The sequence below is a fragment of the Hylobates moloch genome, unplaced genomic scaffold, assembly GCF_009828535.3.
Source record: "Hylobates moloch isolate HMO894 unplaced genomic scaffold, HMol_V3 SCAFFOLD_1, whole genome shotgun sequence".
Lineage (NCBI taxonomy): Eukaryota > Metazoa > Chordata > Mammalia > Primates > Hylobatidae > Hylobates > Hylobates moloch.
Window position 1 is genome coordinate 53,323,897 of NW_026652276.1, and position 23,038 is coordinate 53,346,934.

General features: G+C 33.5%; 1 protein-coding gene across 1 annotated transcript in view; it reads right to left on the bottom strand.

Moving 5' to 3' along the window:
* The window catches only part of COL3A1 (collagen type III alpha 1 chain), a 38,450-nt gene that overhangs the window by 11,016 nt on the left and 4,396 nt on the right, over nucleotides 1-23,038 (bottom strand). Inside the window, exons 2-34 of the mRNA XM_032755187.2 lie at nucleotides 17,041-17,243; nucleotides 16,756-16,806; nucleotides 16,223-16,336; nucleotides 14,848-14,928; nucleotides 13,852-13,905; nucleotides 13,343-13,396; nucleotides 12,214-12,267; nucleotides 11,516-11,569; nucleotides 11,307-11,360; nucleotides 10,613-10,666; nucleotides 10,139-10,183; nucleotides 9,948-10,001; nucleotides 9,445-9,489; nucleotides 8,731-8,784; nucleotides 8,215-8,313; nucleotides 7,623-7,667; nucleotides 7,373-7,471; nucleotides 7,118-7,171; nucleotides 6,882-6,989; nucleotides 6,613-6,666; nucleotides 5,947-6,045; nucleotides 5,559-5,612; nucleotides 5,254-5,352; nucleotides 4,599-4,652; nucleotides 4,428-4,481; nucleotides 4,067-4,120; nucleotides 3,498-3,551; nucleotides 3,143-3,187; nucleotides 2,479-2,577; nucleotides 2,285-2,392; nucleotides 1,967-2,020; nucleotides 390-443; nucleotides 251-304 (exon numbers count right to left, since the gene is read on the bottom strand). Of these exons, the coding sequence (XP_032611078.1) occupies nucleotides 251-304; nucleotides 390-443; nucleotides 1,967-2,020; nucleotides 2,285-2,392; nucleotides 2,479-2,577; nucleotides 3,143-3,187; nucleotides 3,498-3,551; nucleotides 4,067-4,120; nucleotides 4,428-4,481; nucleotides 4,599-4,652; nucleotides 5,254-5,352; nucleotides 5,559-5,612; nucleotides 5,947-6,045; nucleotides 6,613-6,666; nucleotides 6,882-6,989; nucleotides 7,118-7,171; nucleotides 7,373-7,471; nucleotides 7,623-7,667; nucleotides 8,215-8,313; nucleotides 8,731-8,784; nucleotides 9,445-9,489; nucleotides 9,948-10,001; nucleotides 10,139-10,183; nucleotides 10,613-10,666; nucleotides 11,307-11,360; nucleotides 11,516-11,569; nucleotides 12,214-12,267; nucleotides 13,343-13,396; nucleotides 13,852-13,905; nucleotides 14,848-14,928; nucleotides 16,223-16,336; nucleotides 16,756-16,806; nucleotides 17,041-17,243 (2,312 nt within the window). The remainder of the gene's footprint in view (nucleotides 1-250; nucleotides 305-389; nucleotides 444-1,966; nucleotides 2,021-2,284; nucleotides 2,393-2,478; nucleotides 2,578-3,142; nucleotides 3,188-3,497; nucleotides 3,552-4,066; nucleotides 4,121-4,427; nucleotides 4,482-4,598; nucleotides 4,653-5,253; nucleotides 5,353-5,558; nucleotides 5,613-5,946; nucleotides 6,046-6,612; nucleotides 6,667-6,881; nucleotides 6,990-7,117; nucleotides 7,172-7,372; nucleotides 7,472-7,622; nucleotides 7,668-8,214; nucleotides 8,314-8,730; nucleotides 8,785-9,444; nucleotides 9,490-9,947; nucleotides 10,002-10,138; nucleotides 10,184-10,612; nucleotides 10,667-11,306; nucleotides 11,361-11,515; nucleotides 11,570-12,213; nucleotides 12,268-13,342; nucleotides 13,397-13,851; nucleotides 13,906-14,847; nucleotides 14,929-16,222; nucleotides 16,337-16,755; nucleotides 16,807-17,040; nucleotides 17,244-23,038) is intronic.

Here is a 23,038-nt window from a genome sequence, read left to right on the forward strand (position 1 = left end):
ATATACTACTTGTGCAATTCATGTATTTTTTCCAAAGTTATTTAGGAAAGAAATCCTGATTTAAAATGGTCTCTTGTGAATGTTAGATTTAAGAAATTTAACATTCCCTTGCATGCTATATGGTTCCTGAAGATAGTATCTCCAAACTGAGGCTCAGGGAACTGGGGGCAGAATTGCTAAAAAGGGAAGCATAAGTAGCTACTGTCTGTATGGGGTTAAAAGGTATGTTAAGAATGTCTTTAACACTTACAGGGCCACCACGAGGTCCAGCTATACCTGGAAGTCCGGGGGCACCACCTTCACCCTGGAAAAAGAGAAACCATGTCACTGTCTGGCATCCAAAAGAGAGAGACATTTTCTTTTTATCTCCAGATAGTACTAAGGGTTACCTTATCTCCAGGCTGGCCAGCTGGGCCAGGAGGACCAATAGGACCAGTTGGACCCTAGAGGAAATAAAAATATTTTTTAATTTTGAAGATACAAATATCGTTTTTTGCATTAATCAAACAGAAAGTATATAGACATAGATACCTAATAAACTAGATAACATACTTTTAAAATTTTTTTTATGGCTTGAATGCTATGCTTTTCACTCAATGTGTAAATACTGCAGAGCTCAGTAAACACAAGACTCTTTGGGGATAACTCCGGGAGAAAATAGGATTCAGCAGTAGTTTATTGATTCATTTATCTTTATCTCTATTGTAGAAGACAAATAGGATGTCATGTAAGATCTTACAGTAATGTCTTTTTAAATTAAAGTACATTTCTTTCTTCAATTGCTTGATAATTTAAATGTTTTCTCAAAGTATCATTGTACATATTAAATTTTTCAACTTGAAATTTTCAAATAGTAGTTTTACTTATATTACAAAAATGAAGTATTGAGCACTTTTACTTGAATGATGGCTTATCTACTTAGTCTGTCAAAAGCAAAGCATTCAGGAATTTCTTTAAGGCAACTATTATATAAATTTATTAAATGACTTAATTGTAATCATATTTAGAGGATTTTTTGTTTTATTTTTTACTTTTAGTTTGAATTATAGATTCACAGGATGCTGCAAAAGAATACACAGGGCAATTCTGTGCACTTTTCTCCCAGCATCCCCTAATGTTAACATCTTATACAACTATAATACAATATCAAAATTAGGAAATCGACATTGATACCATCCATAGAGCTTGTTCAGATTTCACCAGTGATACACGCACTCATTTATGTGTGTGTATATGTAGCTCTATAGAATTTTATCCCATGTGTAGATGTGCCTGACTACTACCACAATCAAGATACTCAAATGTGCAATCACCATAAGACTCCCTTGTGTCACTCTCCATAGCCACATCCATCTCTCTCTTTCTCATTCCTAACTCCTAGCAACCACTAATCTGTTCTACATCTCTAAAAGGATGTTATTTTGCACATATTGTAGGAATGGAATCATGTAGTATGTATCCCTTGGAGACTGAATTTTCTTCACTGAGTATGTTGTCCTTGAGGTTTGTATAATTTGCTATGTGTACAGCGTCAATTGTTCATTCCTTTTTGTTGCTAAATACTATTCCATAGTGAGAATGCACCATAGGATTACAATTTTTAAATATAAAGTCTATTAATGAGGAGTGCTTACTATATTGAATTTTAATGACTTTTAGTTTCTTAATGAGCAGCACTGATTATCTTAAACTTCAGTGATTATCTCAGATTTTAGTGACTCACAAATGCTAGTTTGTGACCTTTATCTTACTCTTGAGGTTTTTTCATTCTTTGGTCACTGTAGATCTATCAAGTAGCCATAGATATAGACCACAAATTTAATTATAAATCAAGTCATTTGGGTCTTTAGGTGGTAAACTATCTAATTTATCTTGAATAGTTTTTGGAAAAAATAAAAGTTGAAGTGCAGGATTGTCCCATATGACGTATAGATAAGGCCTGCTTCTCCTCACTGGGGATACTTACCCTTGGACCATCTTTCCCTGGGACACCATCAGCACCTGGACCACCTGGTTCACCCTGTCAAATAAAAGCCAATGTCATCAGATTCAAAGTATCTTCAGTGAAAATCAGCCAAGAAGAGGAGTAACCCTTAGGATTTGTTGGGATATATACTGGGTGTTCTAATTCATTGTTGCTCTAGGAATCCATCTTAAATTTCACTTACTATAAAATGACAATATTAATTTTGAAAATACAGTTGATTACTTTCTAGGAGTGTTGCTTTTTTTAAAACCTACAATGACTGATTTGTTGAACGATTAAGAGAAAACAAGTCAACACCTTGTCACCCTTTGGACCAGGACTTCCAGGACCTCCTCTTTCTCCAGGCATTCCTTGCAGACCAGGAGTACCAGCAGCACCAGGTGGCCCAGGAGGACCAGCAGCACCCTGAAAATAAGCGAGAAATAATAAATGATCAGAAGGAAATCAAATGCATTTTTTAAACCTAGGTGAATGGAATGCTGTGGAGTTACCTTTCCTCCTTCGGGACCAGGGGGACCAGCTCCACCTCTAAGTCCTGGGGCCCCTGCCAATCCAGGAGGTCCACGTTCACCAGGGGCACCAGCATCACCCTGTGATAAAAATATGTAAATAACCATATTAGACAACCCAAAGCTAAAAACAAAACACCTTAGCTTGCATCATTTTGAATAAGGCCACTAGGTTATTTTATTGTGAACAATCTGGAAATTTGTATGCTTAAAAATAGTTGAACAGCTGGGTGGGAACCAGAAGCTTAAAAGAGTGTCTAAAATAAAACTTGGATACTTAGTCTGCTTAAGTGTGAGCTGTCATTGAAATACTTATTATTTTATTCACAAGGGCAACATTTTAAATTTCTTTTACCAAAACAGTTTTCCTACATAGAACCAACATATTGGCAATATTTTTCCATTTGAAATTTTAAGTCCACATTTGATTCTGTAGTGATTATGAATGTCAGAGAATTGGACCTTCCAGATTAAAGCAAATTTAATGTATTGAAAATGTCTTGAGTTTCTCTAAGTGTACTTACCAAACATTTGTAATGATGCTCTTTTAAAGACAGAGTATTTTGACTTGATATACTAAAAATATACTACTAATCAATTGCTCTCTAACATGCTGAAGAAGGTAGAGAATAAATTGAAATACTACCTTGCCTCCTGGAGCTCCAGGTGAACCGGCATCACCCTTTGGACCCTGGGAGATTGGCATTATATGATTAGGCCCATATCAGAATGCATTTTATGTAAATATAAGCAAAACACACATTTGTCATGTTGGCATACTGTATAATTTTTCAAATCTTGAAACTATGAACTCTATTTTATGGTAAAATTCAAACTATATGATAGTTATCTTTTAAATAATTTGTCTTTGTTTTGATAACATTTCAAAACCAAAAAATCTCAAATATCATGGCATAAGAAAATTAAGAAGTTAATAGTTGACAAACAATTAGTATGTATTCTTTTTGTTTCTGAGTTTTGAAAAATGAAACGTAACTTACTGGTTCCCCAGGTTTTCCATTTTCTCCTGGAGGACCACCTGTACCAGGCAAGCCCTAGAAAGAATCATATTTGTATTAGGTAATTAGCTCAAACATGGCTTATAGAAAAGCTTCTCATATGTACACATGTTTCCGCAAGATATTTAAAAAAAAAAGTTTCAGTGGTCTTGTAGGGGTAGAAACGTTGTGCCACTCAAAATCCAGTGACACATATGTGATAATCATAGCTTACAAATCCATGTTCATCTCTCTCTGTTCTTTCAATTGCCACAAATAAAAATGTATTGACGACCATGGCAGGATAGACTTGGCTATATGGATTTATGTTATAATAAAAATAAGTGTAAGCAAATAGAATTATTTGAGTTTCATTAATTCTTTTAAATAATTTATTAATGTGCTCTGGAATGGACATGGAAGATATGCCTATCTATTAACATTGCCTAACATTTTATTTCCAGATGAAGGACAGACTCACAAGTTAAGCTTCAGATAAATTATAATCTATTAGGGACACAAAAAAATTTGACGGTCAGATATGACATGACATTGAAATAACAAGTTCTTACTTGTAATCCCTGTGGACCAGGGGGTCCTGTGTCTCCTTTGTCACCACCAGGCCCCTAGAAAGTTATAATGATACACTCTGTTATAAACATCCTTTTATATTTAGTCTACAGTATCCATTTCAACAGGCCTGTTGCTTAATTATAAAAGTAGTGATGTGAAGAAAGGGGAGGATCTGGACCCAAAGCACACATGTACACTCTAAACTCAGTGCTAGCATTTAGCTAGATAACTAGGTCATCAAGTTTCATCATTGCTTTGGTAAACTATAATAACATAGTGTCAGAGATTATGTAATTTTTGAAGCCTTCCTGCCCCATCTCCACCCTATTTTCATCTCCAATTTTATGTGAGTGAACTTACAGTAGGCCCTGGGGGTCCCTGAGGTCCAGTTTCACCATTCTTTCCAGGAGGACCCTAAAAACAAGAACAGTTAGGGAAGTAGAAATAATAGAGATTACAGAGAGAAGTCACAAGGTTGGAGGTGAACGCATCTATTAGAAGGCTAGAAATAAATTGATGAAAGCTACATACCTGAGGGCCAGGTCCTCCAGGGCCACCTCGTTCTCCATTCTTACCAGGAGCACCCTAAAAAAGAAGTGGTCAGTATTCACTAATTCTCAAAGGGCAATAACTAATCATATTATTGTCTCATACACACACACACACACACGCACACACACACACACATATTTTTGAGACTGAGTCTTGCTCTGTCGCCCAGGCTGGAGTGCAGTGGTGCAATCTTGGCTCACTGTAGCTTCTGCCCCCCGAGTTCCAGCGATTCTCTTGCTTCAGCCTCCTGGGTAGCTGGGATTACAGACACACGCCACCATGCCTGGCTAATTTTTGTATTTTTAGTGGAGACAGGGTTTCACCATGTTGGCGAGGCTGGTCTTGAACTCCTGACCTCAGGTGTTCCACCTGCCTTGGCCTCCCAAAGTGCTGGGATTACAGGCGTGAGCCAGCGCACCTGGCTTGTCTCATATTTTTTATCTGCCTGCTCCATACACACACATACAACCATAACCAATTATATATTTAGCTCCCTTCCTACACGCAATTTGATTTTCATATACTCCTCCATGCTTTGAAGAGGAGACTGAGTTTTGACCATTTCTATACTCCATATGGAAAATAAAAGCCTTCCAGTCAAATATTTATTGAAGAAATTAATGGAGGAACTCACATCATTTCCTTTAGGACCAGGGAAGCCCATGACACCGGGCTGACCTCGGGGACCAGATGGCCCAGGAGGACCTGGTCGACCACTTTCTCCTTGACTTCCCTAATAAGAAAAAATTACATTAATAAAAGTTTAATAAAGATAAGATTAAAACATACTATATATATAGTATGTGTGTGTATATATATATCTACATTATATATATATATGTATATATATATACATACACACACACACTCAAGGATAGGCCAACATATACATTCCATTTCAACTGGCCTTTTAAAATGAGATTTTAAAAATGTACATACGGGAGGCCCTGGTTTCCCATCACTTCCTGGTCCTCCTGGACTTCCAGGCATGCCCTGAAGTAAAGAAGTCAGTTGTTTGGTGATTTAAAATGAAACAATAAAAAATTACAACATACACTATTTGTATGATTTTCATATTTTCACTTACATGGGAAGCCTCAGATTCGCACATCTTTTTTCCTGTCTATAAAGTATCTAAGGCAAGTGTTCTATGTTCTCTTCTCCTTGAACTATCTCGGCTTAAGTTTACTTAAAAGAATTTTGTTTTGTTTGGGGCCTTACAAAATACGTAATCCGATTGATTTAAGTTGCTTTTGATCTGTCTTCATTTGTCTTGCCTTTCTTCTGTCTAAATTAAAGTGTCATTCAAACAAATGTTTCTCTGTACCCTCATTCCTGGACCTCCAGGGACACCATCTCTGCCAGGTTCTCCAGCAGCTCCTCTGGGCCCTGCAGGGCCTGGAGCACCACGCTCTCCAGCAGGACCCTAAGTAGTGAAAGAAATTAAAAAAAATTAAAATAGCCTTCACTAACCTAGATAGCAACAATAGTTTGGTTACAAATAGAGAACGTCATTTGAACTTTTAAAAAGGGTTTGTGTGTTGCTGAAAAATTTGTATGTAAAATCAGTTATCTTAGCTTGGATTGCCATATTGAAAAAATTTCGAAGCAACTGTGTGAACATCACATGCTTAATAAAACAGTATTCACTGTGCTTAAAAATATGTGCATCTAAAATCAAATATCTTGATGATATGAAATCATATTTGGATGTAACCTTAGAGTTTTCAAAGACTTTTCAGGCATTTTAGTTTATTGTACTCTTTCAATGATGCTCAGATAAATGCTTTCCAATTAACAGATAAGTAAAGGATTCTCATAGAGGGTAAGTAACAAAGCCAGGAAAGTGGTTGAACAGAGGATGCATTACATTACGAGTATTTTTAACTCTATGTTTTTCAGATATTTAGGTTTTCATGAATGAGAAATTGTACACAAGAACTACCTATTTGTGGTGCTAGCATTTAGGAACATAGAAACTAAAGTTATCTACCTTTTCTCCTGGGATGCCATTTGGTCCAGCAGGTCCTCGGAACCCAGGGGCACCCTGAAAATAATGAAAGACGAGTATTTCAGTCCAAAGGATTACAATTCTTTTTCATAATTCTTGAGTAGCAAATATTTTTATGTCATAGAATGCTTTAAACAATATTTTCCACTGAACACTCAACTTCAGAAAAATTGGCTGTCTCACCCTGAAGGTAGTTTTATTTAGATGACAGTGATGCTGTTTTTCTTTTAGATGCCCCATGGAAAACATACCCTTTCCCCTGCAGCTCCTGGAAGCCCATTTGCACCAGGTTCTCCAGGTGACCCATCCTTGCCATCTTCGCCTTTAGCTCCTGGAACACCTGGAATACCAGCCTCACCCTGAAAAAAAAAAAGATGGTAAAATAAAGAATTTATGACTGAATTTAGTTCAAAGTCTTTACCTGTTTACTTTCTAATTATGTTGCATTTTTTCAAAAAATAATCAGATCTGTTGCAGTAAAACTTACGCGTTCACCACGTGGTCCGGGCTCTCCTCTGGCACCATTTTTACCAGGCTCACCCTAAAGTATAACAAAGTCTTGGTTGAAAAACAGGGAAGATTTGACTAACAAATCATCACCAGTAACACATAATTCAGTTATAAGACAAGAGTGAAGTCAATATAAATTGAACTGAACGGGAGCAAAATTTTGCTATTAATTTTTTGTTGATGGAATTAAACTATACCTTTCAGTCAACAGAGAAAAAACAAGGCAACTTACTGCACCACCTCGCAGTCCAGGAGCACCATTAGCACCGGCTGGTCCTGGAGGACCCCGGGCTCCCATCAGTCCAGGAGCTCCAGGAATGCCAGCGGGACCCTAAGAGCAAACCAAAGACACTGTATTAGCCAAACTTGAATGTTCTTTTATGAATATCTCACTTAAATATCACAAATCTATTGTCATGCAAAATGCAAAAGAAGCCAGTAATGTGTGGATGAGATAAGGGTGAGGAGTGGGGACAGCTTACCATTTCGCCTTTACCACCAGGACTACCACTACTCCCAGGAGGGCCCTAAGTATACAAAAAACAGATAATGTATTAATAGTAATGCAAATAGTTCGTATATATTTGAAGTTGTTTGTGTGAAAATAAATGTATTGGTGAGCGTTATGCTTTGTAGAGATTAAGTGAATCCTCCAACTATAACACAATGTACGAAATGTAGTCAAAAGAATCATCATTATCTAAATAAATTAGAGATAATATGTACTTGGTATAAATTATTAAATGATACATAAATAGAAGAGATTTTGAATTTGGTTCTTCTCTGAATTTTTATGATTGGTGATTAGCTTGGGGCACATCCTTGAAAGCATCAGAAAACTATTCTATCCTCTATTCTTTCATATAAACATAAAAAATCATGAATTCTGGAATAGTGCAACAGTCAAAAACTATCATTTTTACTACTAATCAAATCAGTATGTGTCACAGGAGGATCATTTTAGAGCACTAAGCAACAATTTTTTCAAAGTAATTTTCATTGATAGCCATATTGAAGCACATGCTTTCGTGGAGTAAGTGTAGCAGCACTCTCCCTCTCAACTATGATACTTACAGGAGGACCTTGAGCACCAGCCTGTCCCTGAGGTCCAGGTTCTCCTCTTTGTCCAGGTGCACCATTTGAACCAGGAGACCCTGCAGGTCCAACTTCACCCTAATGGTAAAACCTTATGTAGTCAGTTTCTCTTACCACTTCTGCTCACTTAGCTACTTCACCCTTCAGTCCTGTTTAAACACATCTCCCAAAGGTTGGAGTAGTAGGACTCTATACTGAAGGTAAAGCAAGGAATCACTAGTCATAAAGGCAGAGAAAAATGTAACTATGTGTGTGATTGTGTTATCAGTTTCCTAGAAAGAGTCTGGGGAAAACAGAAGGCATCAGAAGAAATATCAAGATAGTTGAATACTAGGGACAAGACCTCTTTTAGAATCAAGAATAAGGCTTTAAAGACATGTATAGATAAAAGCTATCCATTTGACTGATTAAAAAAATCAGTTGCAAGAAGTAATCTAATGCTTTTCTCTTGTCTCCAAGATATTTTTATACCCTTCTATAGAAACACATGTTTACCTTAGCACCAGGGGATCCAGGGAATCCGGCAGTTCCAGGAGGACCAGGAGGGCCCTGAAAAAATTAAATACAATTTCAAGAGCTCTTTTTCAACTAAATGAAAGCTGATATACTAGTAAATACGTGAGCACATATAAAGTAAAGAAGATATTTGTGCAGATAAAAATGATATTCATATTTTATGGATATTATGTAGAGAAACAATGTGGTAAAATAAGAAAAGATTGAAATCTGAAGTTAGAAATTCTTGGTTTCTCCCTACTTTGCCATGAATTCTGTGACTTAGTGCAGGCTACTTTTCCCTGGGCTTTTGTACTCCAGTTTACAAAATGGAGGTAACATCTATTTTATCCATTTTGTAGGACTCTTTAAAGTGCCATGTCTTACATAGGATATTAAGTAACATTGGGAGCACCATTCAAATGTTAGCAGTTGATCAAGCAGAATGAGTGTCAGAACCTAGATTTTGTTTATGGGCTCAGTGTCAGTTTTAATCACAGGTATATATACAATATTGAGTATTGGGGCTACAATAGTTTTTCACTTTTTAAATTGTAAAAATGGTCAACAGAGATGCTAATGTGTATATTAGATATATACATATGCATATATATATATCTAACAGTATATATATATATATATAAAATATTCAATAATCCACAATCCATAACTTCTCATTACCCTATAACAAATAAGAGATAGAAAGTTACTTACTGGTTGACCATCACTGCCTCGAGCACCGTCATTACCCCGAGCACCCTAAAAAGAGAAGTTTACATCAAATATCTTTTTAATTCTGAATGGCTGGTCATGAGTAATATTTTGACTAAAATTCTGACTCAAGTGAGTTGAGTTTTCTTCAAGTACATTGAAATCTGCTTAATAATTATATATTTTAAAGTCAATGATTACAATTCTGATATATACAGCAACAATCAAATGTAGAAGGATTGGAGTCTGTGTTTTCAGGACTGAATGCAGATATAATGGCTCTAATGACATGTGAAAAGTTAACACAAAAATTCTCAATAGAGATAATAATTGTAAAACAATTATTCATTTCCTTTTAACTATAGCCAAAACTTTATCACAGTATCATTGAGTATAATTTTGTAGAAAGGTCTTTTTCCTAACATATTTTTACAGCCTGCAACTTTACTGAGACACCAATCTGTCACTTTGGGTTGCAATTGTGTGGTGTTAGCAGCAATACTCACTGCAGCCCCAGGAAGTCCTGGCCGTCCTCTCTCACCAGGAGCGCCTCTTGGACCCTACAGAGTAAAATTGAAATATGGTCTTACTCTAATCTTGACACGTGTAAGAACAGTTGGGGTGGGAGCAAAGCTAGTTTTAGGTAACAATGAGGTTAATAATAAAACTGAAAATTATACATAAGAAACATAATTACCATGGGTCCAGGAGCTCCATTTTCACCTGGAAGACCATTTTCACCCTAGATACATATAAAATACGTTACTATTTCATATAAGAGGAAGAAAATATTATAGATTTTTAAATACAGAATATTATGGAAAAGTTTATAGAGCCTAGAAAAAGATATACATTTTAACAATATTAATTTTCTGTTAGTATTTTATTTACCAGAAATCTCAATTTCTGTATTTGAAAACTTAAAGACTAAAGTGAAGTAATTGATAAGTTATACTAAGATGCTCAACTATTTCTAATCTAGACTCTTCAAATTGTCATTTTTCATGGAAGCGTTAATAGAATATCTCAATTAGTTACCATTATTCACACCTAATAGGTAAAATTCAGGTAAATTTCAGAAAACAAGTTAAGGCTCACAATATGAATCTTAAATGTAGCTTTAATATTTAATGAATTTACTTATGAAAATATGATTTTTGTTGTGATTTACCTTTAATCCAGGAGCACCTGTTTCACCCTTTTCTCCAGCTCGTCCATCGAAGCCCTAGGAAATGTATAAAAATAGCAAAATTATTAAAATCTGTTAATAATCTAGAATGACAAAGTTTACATTGAACTTTTCTAATTGGTCTTTATAACACTACTTCAAAATTAGCTTAAATAATTTAAAACTTGTTTAAAGGGGTTGAAGATATTTCATACTGATTTTACAGCAGGAAAACATGAACTAACTAGAAAGTGCAATTTAGTCTGATAAGAAAGTTGCCTTAACCGTAGAGTAGCAAACATGAGTTTCATAGATTTTATTATAATTAAGTTGATAGGTTGTAGGCACAGTTGGTTGAATGTACTAAATGTTTTGCATAGAATAAAGTTGTTCAACTCAATCTATAAATCAGATTAAGTCAATAAAAAACATAATTCATAAAATGTTTTTATTTTTCTGATAGTGGTAGTAAGAAAACGATATTTTTCAAGAGTATTTTCTACACTAGAAATCAACTCCTCTATTTTGCAAAAAATGACTAGTTTGGTCAACAAACAAACTTGGTAGACTTAAAAATATCAAATTAATTAATTGTCAGAATCATCTTTTTTGGCACATAATTGTCCAGTAAAATTGGTTGGGCAAGTAAAAATAGCCCAGCGGAATACCTTGTAAACAACTTAGAAACTCTACTTACTCTGTGTCCTTTCATACCAGGGAATCCAGGTATCCCAGCTGGACCTTTGATACCCTAAAAATAATGAATGAAAAAATATTAATGAACCTTCAAATAGAATCACAATCTAGTAGTAAAACACTTTGTTTTTAAGTTTAATTCCATTGAATTACATAATAGTTTTCGAGCTAAGATTATTCCAATTAATTTATTAGATGCTGAAGACTTACTGGAGGTCCAGGCAATCCTCGCTCTCCAGGTCGTCCGGGTCTACCTGATTCTCCCTAGGTAGAGAAACAAAGAATACATAGGTGCTCATGTATGAGAAAATACATTGTAGCCAATAAGCAAAATGGTTACTTTGCATTTTTGTTGCAAAGGACTCATTAAAATTGTTACACAAAATGTATGGTTGAGATCAGCTTTCTTGGTAGAAGGCATGAGGAAGACCTTTCCCACTTTGATATAAGCTTATAAAGAGATAATGCAGGTGCTTCTAATCACTGAAGTAACATAACCCAGTGAAAAGAATTAGCCATTGGAGAGTAAAAGGGAAAGAAGGAATGCCATTGAATTGAAGGCATCTACAACTTCTCAAGTTCATTAAATAGTGGTATCAATTTCATCATTACAAGAGGCAGGCAGAGACACCTATTTCTCCTTCAGTTAAATGATATATTCAATGGATGAGTCTTCTCAGTAGTCAAAAAGCACTTTAAGGATTTTATTTTGGAATTCAACAAATGATATATATAGGTACGCAAATACTGTGTAGCTACTCAAAGATTAGTATTAACTAAAATGTTGTTAAGACAACAATATTTTGAATAACTTTTTTTTCTTCTGGGATTCTGACATAAAGCATATACTGTTTAGAATGCACCAAGTTAAGTTTTGCTGTATTCTTATTTAATTTTTAAAAACTTACATCTTTTCCAGCAGGACCAGATGGACCCATAGCACCAGGAGGTCCTGGAGGGCCCTGAAAATAAGAAAATAAGAAATGAATAGATTTGTAAGTTTTTCTGTTACAATTTATTATTACACAGTGTATGTATTCCCGGAAGGAACCTCCTTTTAGAAAATACTTTTTTTTTTTTTTTTTTTTTTTTTTTGAGACAGAGTCTCCTCTGTCGCCCAGGCTGGAGCGCAGTGGCGCAATCTGGGCTCACTGCAAGCTCCACCTCCCGGGTTCACGCCATTCTCCTGCCTCAGCCTCTCCGAGTAGCTGGGACTACAGGCGCCCGCCACCACGCCCGGCTAATTTTTGTATTTTTAGTAGAGACGGGGTTTCACCGTGGTCTCGATCTCCTGACCTCGTGATCCGCCCGCCTCGGCCTCCCAAAGTGCTGGGATTACAAGCGTGAGCCACCGCGCCCGGCCAGAAAATACTTTTAATGTTTCTCATAATGAAAATGATACTTACTAAGTTAATATTATAACTCTGTTATATCAACTTACTGTTAATAAAAATTAAAAGCATCACATATCTGTATTTTATATTATGTGTGTATTTATAAATCCAAATGCATTTCTACATGTTTTGGGATATTAAATATATCTAAATATAAAGGTATTTCTAAATTCCGTGAAATATTGTATTTAAATAACTATTTTACTTGCTTATTTACAGAGCATATCCTTCTAAAGGACTCTCTTAGATTATGTTTATTTCGACTGCCTAAGATACATGTATATGTATATTTACATACGTAAATATATATAACTATATTTATCAATAGATTAGATATAAGAGTGAACTGAGTGGTTACTGAAAAATGAAATCTATATTTAATATATACAGAATTTTTATCATCTCTGGGAAGTGGACTATTCTGATGGCTAATGATGAGGGAATTCCTTTATTAACTAGTGTCTCTAAGACAGCTAAACAATTGAAAGAATCCAAAAGACTCAATAGAATGCTATTTGTTATTTACAAATTTAAGGGTAAATTTAATCTTCATTCTGTAAGGACCTATACTTGTTTTAGAAAACAAAGGTAGGTTCCATATAGAATTATCAACTTATTAAATATAAATTTAATTTTTACTTACTGCAGGACCAGCTTGCCCAGGTTCACCAGGGGGTCCTTGGTATCCTGGAGATCCCTAGTGAGTAGAATATGTAAATATTTTTAAAGTAACAAAATCGTCATGTAATTCATTTACATCTTGACAGTAAGAAATCAGGATTGTGAATGTAATCAGCAAATGTTACTCCAGTTTATAAATATTGAGACCAAATTTTTTTCAGATCAGAATGAAGTTAATGTATTTCATTCCATTCATTGCAATCCATCGAAACTGAATGGTTTTGAACTAAAAGCCATATTACATGCAAATTAATGTGGTTTAATTTTACCAAGGTTTCAATTGCTATAAACTGTTGGTGGAAAGGAATTAAATATGGAATTCCATCTCTGAAGCCTTAATCAGTTTCTTGGTTATGATTTCGCTAGTTAACAGGGATTATGCATGCTGGAATGGCTGAATTACAGCAGAATATATATAAATTAGATTTTTCTAAAAATGAAGAAGAAAACACCACTAATGGCTATACTTACAGGTGAGCCAGGATGACCAGATGTACCAGGGGGACCGGGAGGGCCTGGGGGGCCCTGGAATGTGAATTTGAATAAAAAACAAAATAAATGAATGCAAAATATACTTTATCCATGCTTCAGAGCGATGACGCTAGCATTGTTAAAACTATGAACAACTATATCTCATCTTTTGATAACTTTTTGATAACTATTCATGAGATCTATAATGAAGATCTTAGTAAGCAAACATTACTGTAATGAAATTCTCACAGATTCCATATAAATTATTAATAAATGTTATAAAATGTTGTCCTGAACTCTTAAGGAAGGGAGTTAAAAATCTGGAAAAATTAGTGCACAATGCTATGAAAATCCCTGCAATGTTAGGATTATATTGCACTGGTGAAGAAGCAATTTCTTGCTTGGCAGCCAAACTCAGTGCAGAAAAACATTTATTGGCACACTACAAATCCTATAATCAAGTATCTAAAATACTAATGTAAATCAACCCTAAAGTCCATAATTATGTTGATATATCTATCACAGAGTTAACTGACATAGAGATTTATATGATCACACAAGAATCATCATACATAGGACAATTGACTTATCATTGTTCAGAAACACATATTAAACTAGAAAACCTTCAGCATGCTGAAAACAGTATGCTTCAGTTTTGTAACATGCTGTTTCTAAATGCTGATAGTAAATTTATAAAACAATAGTTTGTATATTTCCATTTTCTCCTATAAACACTTTTCTGAAATGTTAATAAGTGTTGACTTTGGTTTTTGTTTTTTAATAAAAAGTTTATATGTGATTAAAAATAGGTTTAATAATGTGAATGAGATAGAAAGAACACGATAATGCTACCGTTTTCTTTTCCAACCTTAGTAGGAGTAAGCTATTTTGTACAATTCCATACAAATACTGAATTCCTAGAAGAGCAACCATTCAAGATTTTACAAACCGGAAAGATAATAAAGCTCTAAAATGCTGAGAAACATTTGTACATACAGCTGGTCCAGGATAGCCACCGATTCCTCCTACTGCTACTCCAGACTTGACATCATATGAATCATACTGGGGAGAATAGTTCTGTGGCAAGGAGACAAATAGATATGATCATTTTAATAGACAGTTCATAATTCTTTTAAAAAGCATTTAGAAGTGCATGCAACATCTACTACCTACTGATAGGTTTTTGTGTGCCAAAAGATGTGGTATGTATCCACTAATTATCTTGTTTATCCTGTCTTTCTGTAGATTTAGACATTAGATAGACATTAGATTTAGACATTAGATAGACAGAGGCATTTTCTTGTGTGATGCACAAATCTTTCCACTGTGTTCAATGTTGGTTCTCCCCAATTTTTCCTATTATGCACTTACTTAAGCTATTATTTCTAAGCAGTATCTACATCATTACAAACACAGGGTCATAGGCTGTTTTAAGCCAAAAGAGTCTCGAGGTCATATAATACACCTTCTCATTTTGAGCAAAAAATGAAGTCAAATTATTTTTCCAACACTTAATGATACAAGTAAAATTCATATCCCCTGGATTCAGGTTAATAACTAAAAGATTCACTCAAAAATAAACATCTCCATAGAAAATAAACCAAAAAGTAGTAGGAAGGCTCATATGCTTATTGGATTTCTTTGAAGCTTTTTTTAAATTCTAAGTTCTAGTTCTAGAGTTAGGTTCTATTTGGTTACTAGAATAAGAATAACTTAGACAATATACTTTGGTTCTTGTTGAATTGCTTTTTGAAAAGCACTTTTTAACCTCACAAAGATTTATGTAATATATTTTCTTGTTTCACCTAATTCCATGCAACAGAAATTTTGTCATATTTATTTGTCTGGTTGTTTTACGTGCAGATTTATTTGGTTGCCATGCTTCAGGAGAAGCAAGATCTGCTCAGAAGTATTAGCAAGAGCAGTTTCATAGGCAGAAATAATCCTGTTCAATAGGAATATTCACAGTTCTTCAACTTCTTTTTGTCTAAACTTTTAGAGGCTTTGACATTGGTGTTAGTAGGAGAATAAAGTATAGATATAGTACTAACTAAATTATTTAGGTTTTTTTTGTAAGTTGATAGTTCACTTCTTAAAAATAATGTGTATGCCATATATCTGCTGAGAAATTAGCAAATTTTCCAAGGATATAGTAGCAATGACATTAGTATTATGAGGAAGAATGAATACTTAGAAAGCACTTAGAATAGTGCCTAATACATAGAAGCACTAAATAAGGATTTGTTAAATACATAGAATCAGAGAACAGATACAAAGAACTCGTAATAGTGAGATGTAATATCGAGTAAAGAAAGAAGATGAACTAGATAGTTTTATGAGGGGATTTTTTAAGTACCGTAATTTGTTATACCTGAGGACCAGTAGGGCATGATTCACAGATTCCAGGGGGGCCAGGAGAACCAGGGGAACCTGGTTGTCCTGGAATACCAGGGTCACCATTTCTCCCAGGAATACCGGGAGGGCCCTAAAAAAAGAAATAAAAATAAATTAAATAGTGAAAAATCCTGATGATACAGAATCATTATCAGATTGTTGTTTCTCCACTTTATAATATTAGGAAACAATATAAGTAATATATTTTCTTTATAACACATACTTTTTAATCAAAATCTTGTGAATAATTTAAGTATAATATATTCCTTTTGTATATTGACCTACACATTTTCTTTAAACTGATCATGGGGGCGGAGATATAATATGAAGTTTGGGAAATTGAAATCTTTACATGTACAATTATGGATTCTCAGTCTGTTGTTTGGTGCCATTATTCAAATATGTGGTAATAAAGAGAATGTATGATGAAAGTTCAAATCTAGAAAAAGCAAACTCTTACTAGAATTATCATTAGTATTAATTTTATTCTACTGAAGAATGTTTACTTACTGGATCTCCCTTGGGGCCTTGAGGTCCTTGACCATTAGGAGGGCGAGTAGGCTAATAAATGGAAAAGAAACAACTTAAACAAGACACAGAATTTGCATATTATTTATTAACCCAGATTCTAACCAATCCTTATCTTTAAATTGAAACGTCCACTTTTTACTTGTAATACAAATACGGCTATTTGACCAACATGACTTTCATTTCCTTTTAGCCTCCTAGGATATAGGAATTATTCATGTGTCTAAATATGAATACTGAAGATGTACAGTTTATGTTTAAACTCACAGCAGTTGGAGGCTGTGGGCAAACTGCACAACATTCTCCAAATGGAATTTCTGGGTTGGGGCAGTCTAATTCTTGATCGTCACATATTATGTCATCGCAGAGAACGGATCCTGAGTCACAGACACATATTTGGCATGGTTCTGGCTTCCAGACATCTCTATCCGCATAGGACTGACCAAGATGGGAACATCCTCCTTCAACAGCTGAAAAACAAATTAGATGACATGAAGTTTCCTTAGATTTTGCTGAAATGTGATTTTTGTTACGCTGTCAAGACTATTAACAATAGCCAAAGTTGAAATGGTTTGAAACAAATAATTTCTTCCTTTCATTAGGAAATTATAGTTGTCCTATGTAATTTGCTAAGTAGCAAGAAATTAATTAAAATATCATATCTGCTTATTAACATAAAATTGACACACCATAGTCAATTTTCCTTAAGACCAACAGGTATTTTAATTTCATTTATAGTAAGAATTAACATCAATGTGTATCACACAAGCATTTAAATATTTATTTATTAAAGGCAAAATTGAAAATCAGCTTTTCTACCCAATTGCTATTCTTTGCCTTAACAGCAGATGGGAGCATTAAACTAAAAAGATGATTTTGTCTAACTCTGAAGACTTTCTGGATTTTATTAACCTAGTTGAGAAATTCAGGGGAAAACTGAGCTAATCTTGGCACCATAAAACTCCACCAGATTTTCCTGGGAAAGCTTTAACAGAACTTATTGTGTGTATTGAATGTCACTGTTAGCTCTATTTGGCATTAGTAGGTCAACATGATATGACATAATATATTGTATATTCCATATGGATGTAAAGACATTTCCAAATCACCAAAAAGAAAAGAAAAAGATGTTTTTAAAATAAATATTGGCAAGGAATAAGTAAAAATAATAGGGAAAATATGAATCATAACCATCTGTATTTGTGGCTTAAAATGGTAAAAAAAATTGTTTAAACCAAAATTTTAGACTTGCTTCATAATTATATACAAGGTACTGAAATTTCAGCAGCTATTAACTGTGAATCAGCTTAGGAATTGCCAAAACAAAACCTGGTCTCAATTCTTAAAGCATTAGCTGTGTATTGTGGTTAAATACAACTTTAGTTCTTGATGATTAGTATGATAGTTTGCCAGTAATTGAGTAAATAAATAATAAGTTTCTAAGCATCTGCAAAAATTTTTGCAAACAACAAATGATGTTGTTCAGTAATTTATATTTTTGCGAGACGGTGAAATTTTTATTTTCTCAAAGCCAAGATATTTAAAATGTCTACTGAAAGAGGCCTGCTTCCGAGTAGGCAAGTAGTTCAAAATTAGTTTTTGCTGCCTAGTGGTCAAGAGTCCTTTTAGTGGTCCTAAGATTTTTCTATCTGGGCACTACATGCAGCCACAAAAAATCACCTTTCAAGTTCTTGTTTCTATGTCATCTCTCTGTCTAGGGTAATACTAATTTAGATTTATATTTAAATGAGTTGAAATGTTTAGCTGATTTAGTACATGTTCACCAAAAAGAATTTCAAAACCTAGACTCTAGAATGAAATTGCTGCCCCATCTCATTTCCATTTATGTGTTCTGATACAAATTTAATGATATTGTACAACACACTTGATCTATTTGAGAAGTTTTAAAAATCCATTTTTTCTTCATGTTACAATTTCTCAATGTAGTTTCCAGCTAATGAAGGAAAGCTTCATTTTTTTAATTGCAATTTTAAGTAGGCAAATAATTTGTTTATTTAGAAAAGTTATTCCAATTCCTCCCTTGTGTTTGAAACACATATATGAGAACATGGGATATATTTTCTATATACATTTCCTAAGCTTTTAAAAGAGCATTTCTTAATTCTTAGTGAATATAAAAGCTGAATACCAAAATACTTATCTCAGTGGAAATGAAGTAGGCCTATTTGAACGGTGTTATGGAAAATATATTTAAGAGAAGAGCAAACAGTCATTTACACATTGGTATGAAGAGTAATAACATAGGTGAGTCTATGCATTAAACTCATTTTGTTCTCTAGACAGAACTGGCGTCTTATATTTAAGTACTAAGTTCACCAGTTTGCAGAAAAGGTCCGAAAATTTGGGGTTGGAAGATTGTGCAGTAAAATTACATGGAACACTGTAATTACATTGGTTCCTGTTCTCAAAATGAACCACTTAAAAATTTTCTCCAGATCAACTTTATATGAAATGTTCCTACAGATTAGTTTCAGCTCAAGATTTTCCCGTTAATAGTGTGTATTTTAAGCTCCCCAGATCCATCCTCAAAAACATTGTTAGATTGTACGGATGATTCTTTTAGCTCTTTGCCTCTGGATCAGCAGTATCTTTTCACACTTAATATAGCATGTGGAATATGAAAAACAGCTATTGAATACTAAGGGCATATTAAAGACAAATGAAGATAATAGTTAAAGCTAGGCTCAAACATTTCCTATTTTAAGTATCTTCTACATGTTCTTGATTTGCCTAGAAATTAACATAAATACTTTTCCCTCCTGTGTATTCATCCTCCTATGTTTATGTCTTATTAAGGTTGTCCTCACATCATTAGAAATACAGTACTTTCCATTTGTTCTGCTAATTATTAAATAAATGACAATATTCACTTATTAAAATTGTAAATGAGTTTGTTAAAATTCGGTTAAACGCAATGTTATAAATATTAACCTTGTTATTTAGCTTATTGTTTCCAAATTTTATTAGAAACATATAGTACTTTTTAAAACACAGAGGCCTCAATATAAAGATTATTCTAGTGCAATTTAAAAAATTATCATATTCTTAAAATATTTTTTTCTTCTCACCTGCACATGACAGTCAACATGGTGCATGCATGTTTTGTTTTACTTTAGAAAGTCATATTCTTTTAAGTAAAAAAAAGAGAGTTGGAATGCTTAAAAAATAAGAATTAATGCAACATTGTTTATTGCCATAACTTATTTCGCGTCCACTTGAAATAAATTTGGCTCTCCTGAAAAGTCAGTTCCTGTAAAAACTTGTGGCTGAAATTAGCCATTTCTCTGTTTTTCTACCTTAGTTACCTTTGCTGAAAAAAAATAGTTTTGTATAGCTTCCTTTATTATTCCATGCATGACAAAATATAGTTAGCAATATATTCTACTGAAAGTTAAACCTCTTAGACTGATGTTTCATGGACCTTCATTTAATATCTAGTAATATGTGCGAAAATCATGGCAAAGTCAAGGAAAAGAATGTTTTGTTTCTAGAGGAATAAAAATGCTCTAGTTAGCCATTGCCAACATTTATAAATAGAATAGAAAATGGGATTTAGAAGTAAGTCATCTCATATTATTCTCTTCATTTCTAAGATATCTGTATTCAGAGTAGCTTTGGTTAAAAAAATGTTAATTTTTTCCAAAAATATTAAATAAAAGGCAAATAATTTCATTTTACTATTGGAAAGTAATGGACTTTCCAATTACTTCCATTATTTTAGTTGTTTAAATTAAATCTCTCGGTTCCAATTTATAATTAATTTTAAATTCCATCTCCCATGTCATTTGGTGTTTCTGTTCCTTACTACTAAGTACAATTCTGAAAGAAATTTACTTGTGACCACACAAGCAATGTATTAAACTCAATCATCTCCTTGCTGAGATCTATAATATAAAACATATTGAAGCTAACACATGTCTTAAACCACTCTTAGCTGCTTCTTTCCTAGTTTTCTATTTTGGAATTTTAGAGAAAAATAAAGCCATATTTTTAGATGTGCATAAAGCTTACTATTTTGTGATTTTTTTCTTTACATTCTTCATGTTAAATCATGCTGACTTGAAGAAATCATATTGTTTGGACAAAAAATGAACGTTATGTTTGTCTTAATACTATTTTTAGAGCAATAATATTATTCCCTAAAGCACCTAATTAAATTAGTTAATTTGGCTTGAATGAAAAGTGAATATTTTTTCCTTTTCTCTCCTTACTAAATCCGTATCTGGGAAAAGCTGCTGTATAATCTGAAAATCTAAGAATCACAAATATGATATATAAATTATCATAATTATTTTCGTTACTTTAGAAAGCTGAATATTTTGTACGTGTGGGTATTTGGCATCCATATAGTTTCCAATTGAAATATGTTTGGTTTGCCTTTTAAATGACACTGTTTGGAAAACATAAATTTTAATAAAATATTTTTTCTGCTGCTTATGTATTTATCAGAGTATGTTAAAATATGTTAGATTACTTAACAAAAAGGACTCTGAAGAAAGTATCTGTAGACATTCTAGGTGAATAATTTTAATTTAAAAGCACTGTTTTGCATAGAAAATAAGATTTTATTTATTCTTGCTACCTCCAGGAAAAAAAATTGATAAAGTATCATTTGTAGATATTTTCTTGTTTCATATTTTATAGATGTATGATTTTTCAATCTCCAGTTATAAATGTCGTTTAAGTTGATTAATATTTTATCCTGTTAAAAATAAAAATAATTAGATAATTAGAAAATTTTAAGTATCATATATCTAACCACCAGCAATTGCGTATATAATAAAATCTGCTTATTGTCAAATTATAAAGTCATTGAAGAGAATATATTCTACTTGTCTTATTACATTTGGCAAACAACTTTAAATTGTATAGTCTTATAAATAAAATTTTACATTTCACATCCTTATCACTAAGTTACTAAGTACTTTAATTTCTTCCTTAGAGTAATTTTATTTGCCAGCGTTAGTAAAACTAGTGCTATAGTACCTCCTATCTTGTAGGCACTGCTCTGAGTAGTTTGAATATCTATTTTGCTTCATCCTCCCAAAGGCCTTATGAGCTTAGAGCTGTCATAATCCTAATTTTACAGATGAGGAATCTTAACCACAGAAACATTAAGTAATTTTCCCAAGGTTACACAGTCAGGGTAAAAAAGAAGATCTGAGTGTAAGAAGGCTTTCTCTAAATTTGATACTCTTAATTACTGCATTCTATTTTCTTTCTGCTATTTCAAAACTGAGTGCGATTAAAGAAGCCAACTCCAAAGCACTGTCCCATGTGATTTTTTATCCCTGCAAAGTTAAAATCTGAATCTAGATAGGTATATTTTTAAGGAGAACAGTTCTCTGCAAAATATTTTTCTATCTGGCCTCAAAACAGGAAGATGCCATCTGGAGTTAAATTCTCCTGTTTATTTTCTCTTGACCTTATGAAGAAGGGTTATATCTCTAAAGCTACCCTGATGACATCCAGACCACCAACAGAATAAATGTGTGACTCAGAAACCCTGCATACATTTTGCTATATACAAAAAAGTAGGGTTCTAACAACAATAGTACTGGACAGAAAAGACTTCTGCATCCAACGCAAAAATATGTTTAAGATATCTCATTAACACACTGTTTTTCAGAAAATATAGTTACTAAATGATTCATGTTAATACACATCTAAGTTCATCAGAAGTTTTCATTGAATGAAACTGGAAAGTTGTGAACATGCTATGCAACTCCAAAGAGTATTTCTGTGATTTTAGTTCAATTGAGAAATGCAGTCTCTGTCATCCTCCACACAAAATACTATAGAAAAACAGTTTCAGAAAAATATATGCCATTTTACTGAAGCAGTACTTTCTTAATACTAGAATTCAAGGGAAATTTAACTTTTAATAATTTCTGGATCTTTTCTCTTTGATGTTTACATCTTTTGGGCATTTTGACTGGTCCTCGTTCAACGTTTCATTTTGTTCATCAAGACTACATTTCAAACAGCAGTGCTTGACCTCAGTCATGGAAAAAAACAAGGGTTTTATTAGTTAATCTGAAAGGAATCCACTTCTGCTGTGTTTTCATTAGACACAGACTGAAACTCTGGTGGTTAATGTAACTCCTCCAACTGCAGTTCACAAATGATTTATGTAAGAATAGCTATCTCATTTTTTCCGTTGTCATCTTGACATGAAACAGGCAAAGTTTTCCCTTTGAAAAGTCTGAAGAGTTTTTTTTTACACTATATGACCTTTTTTTTT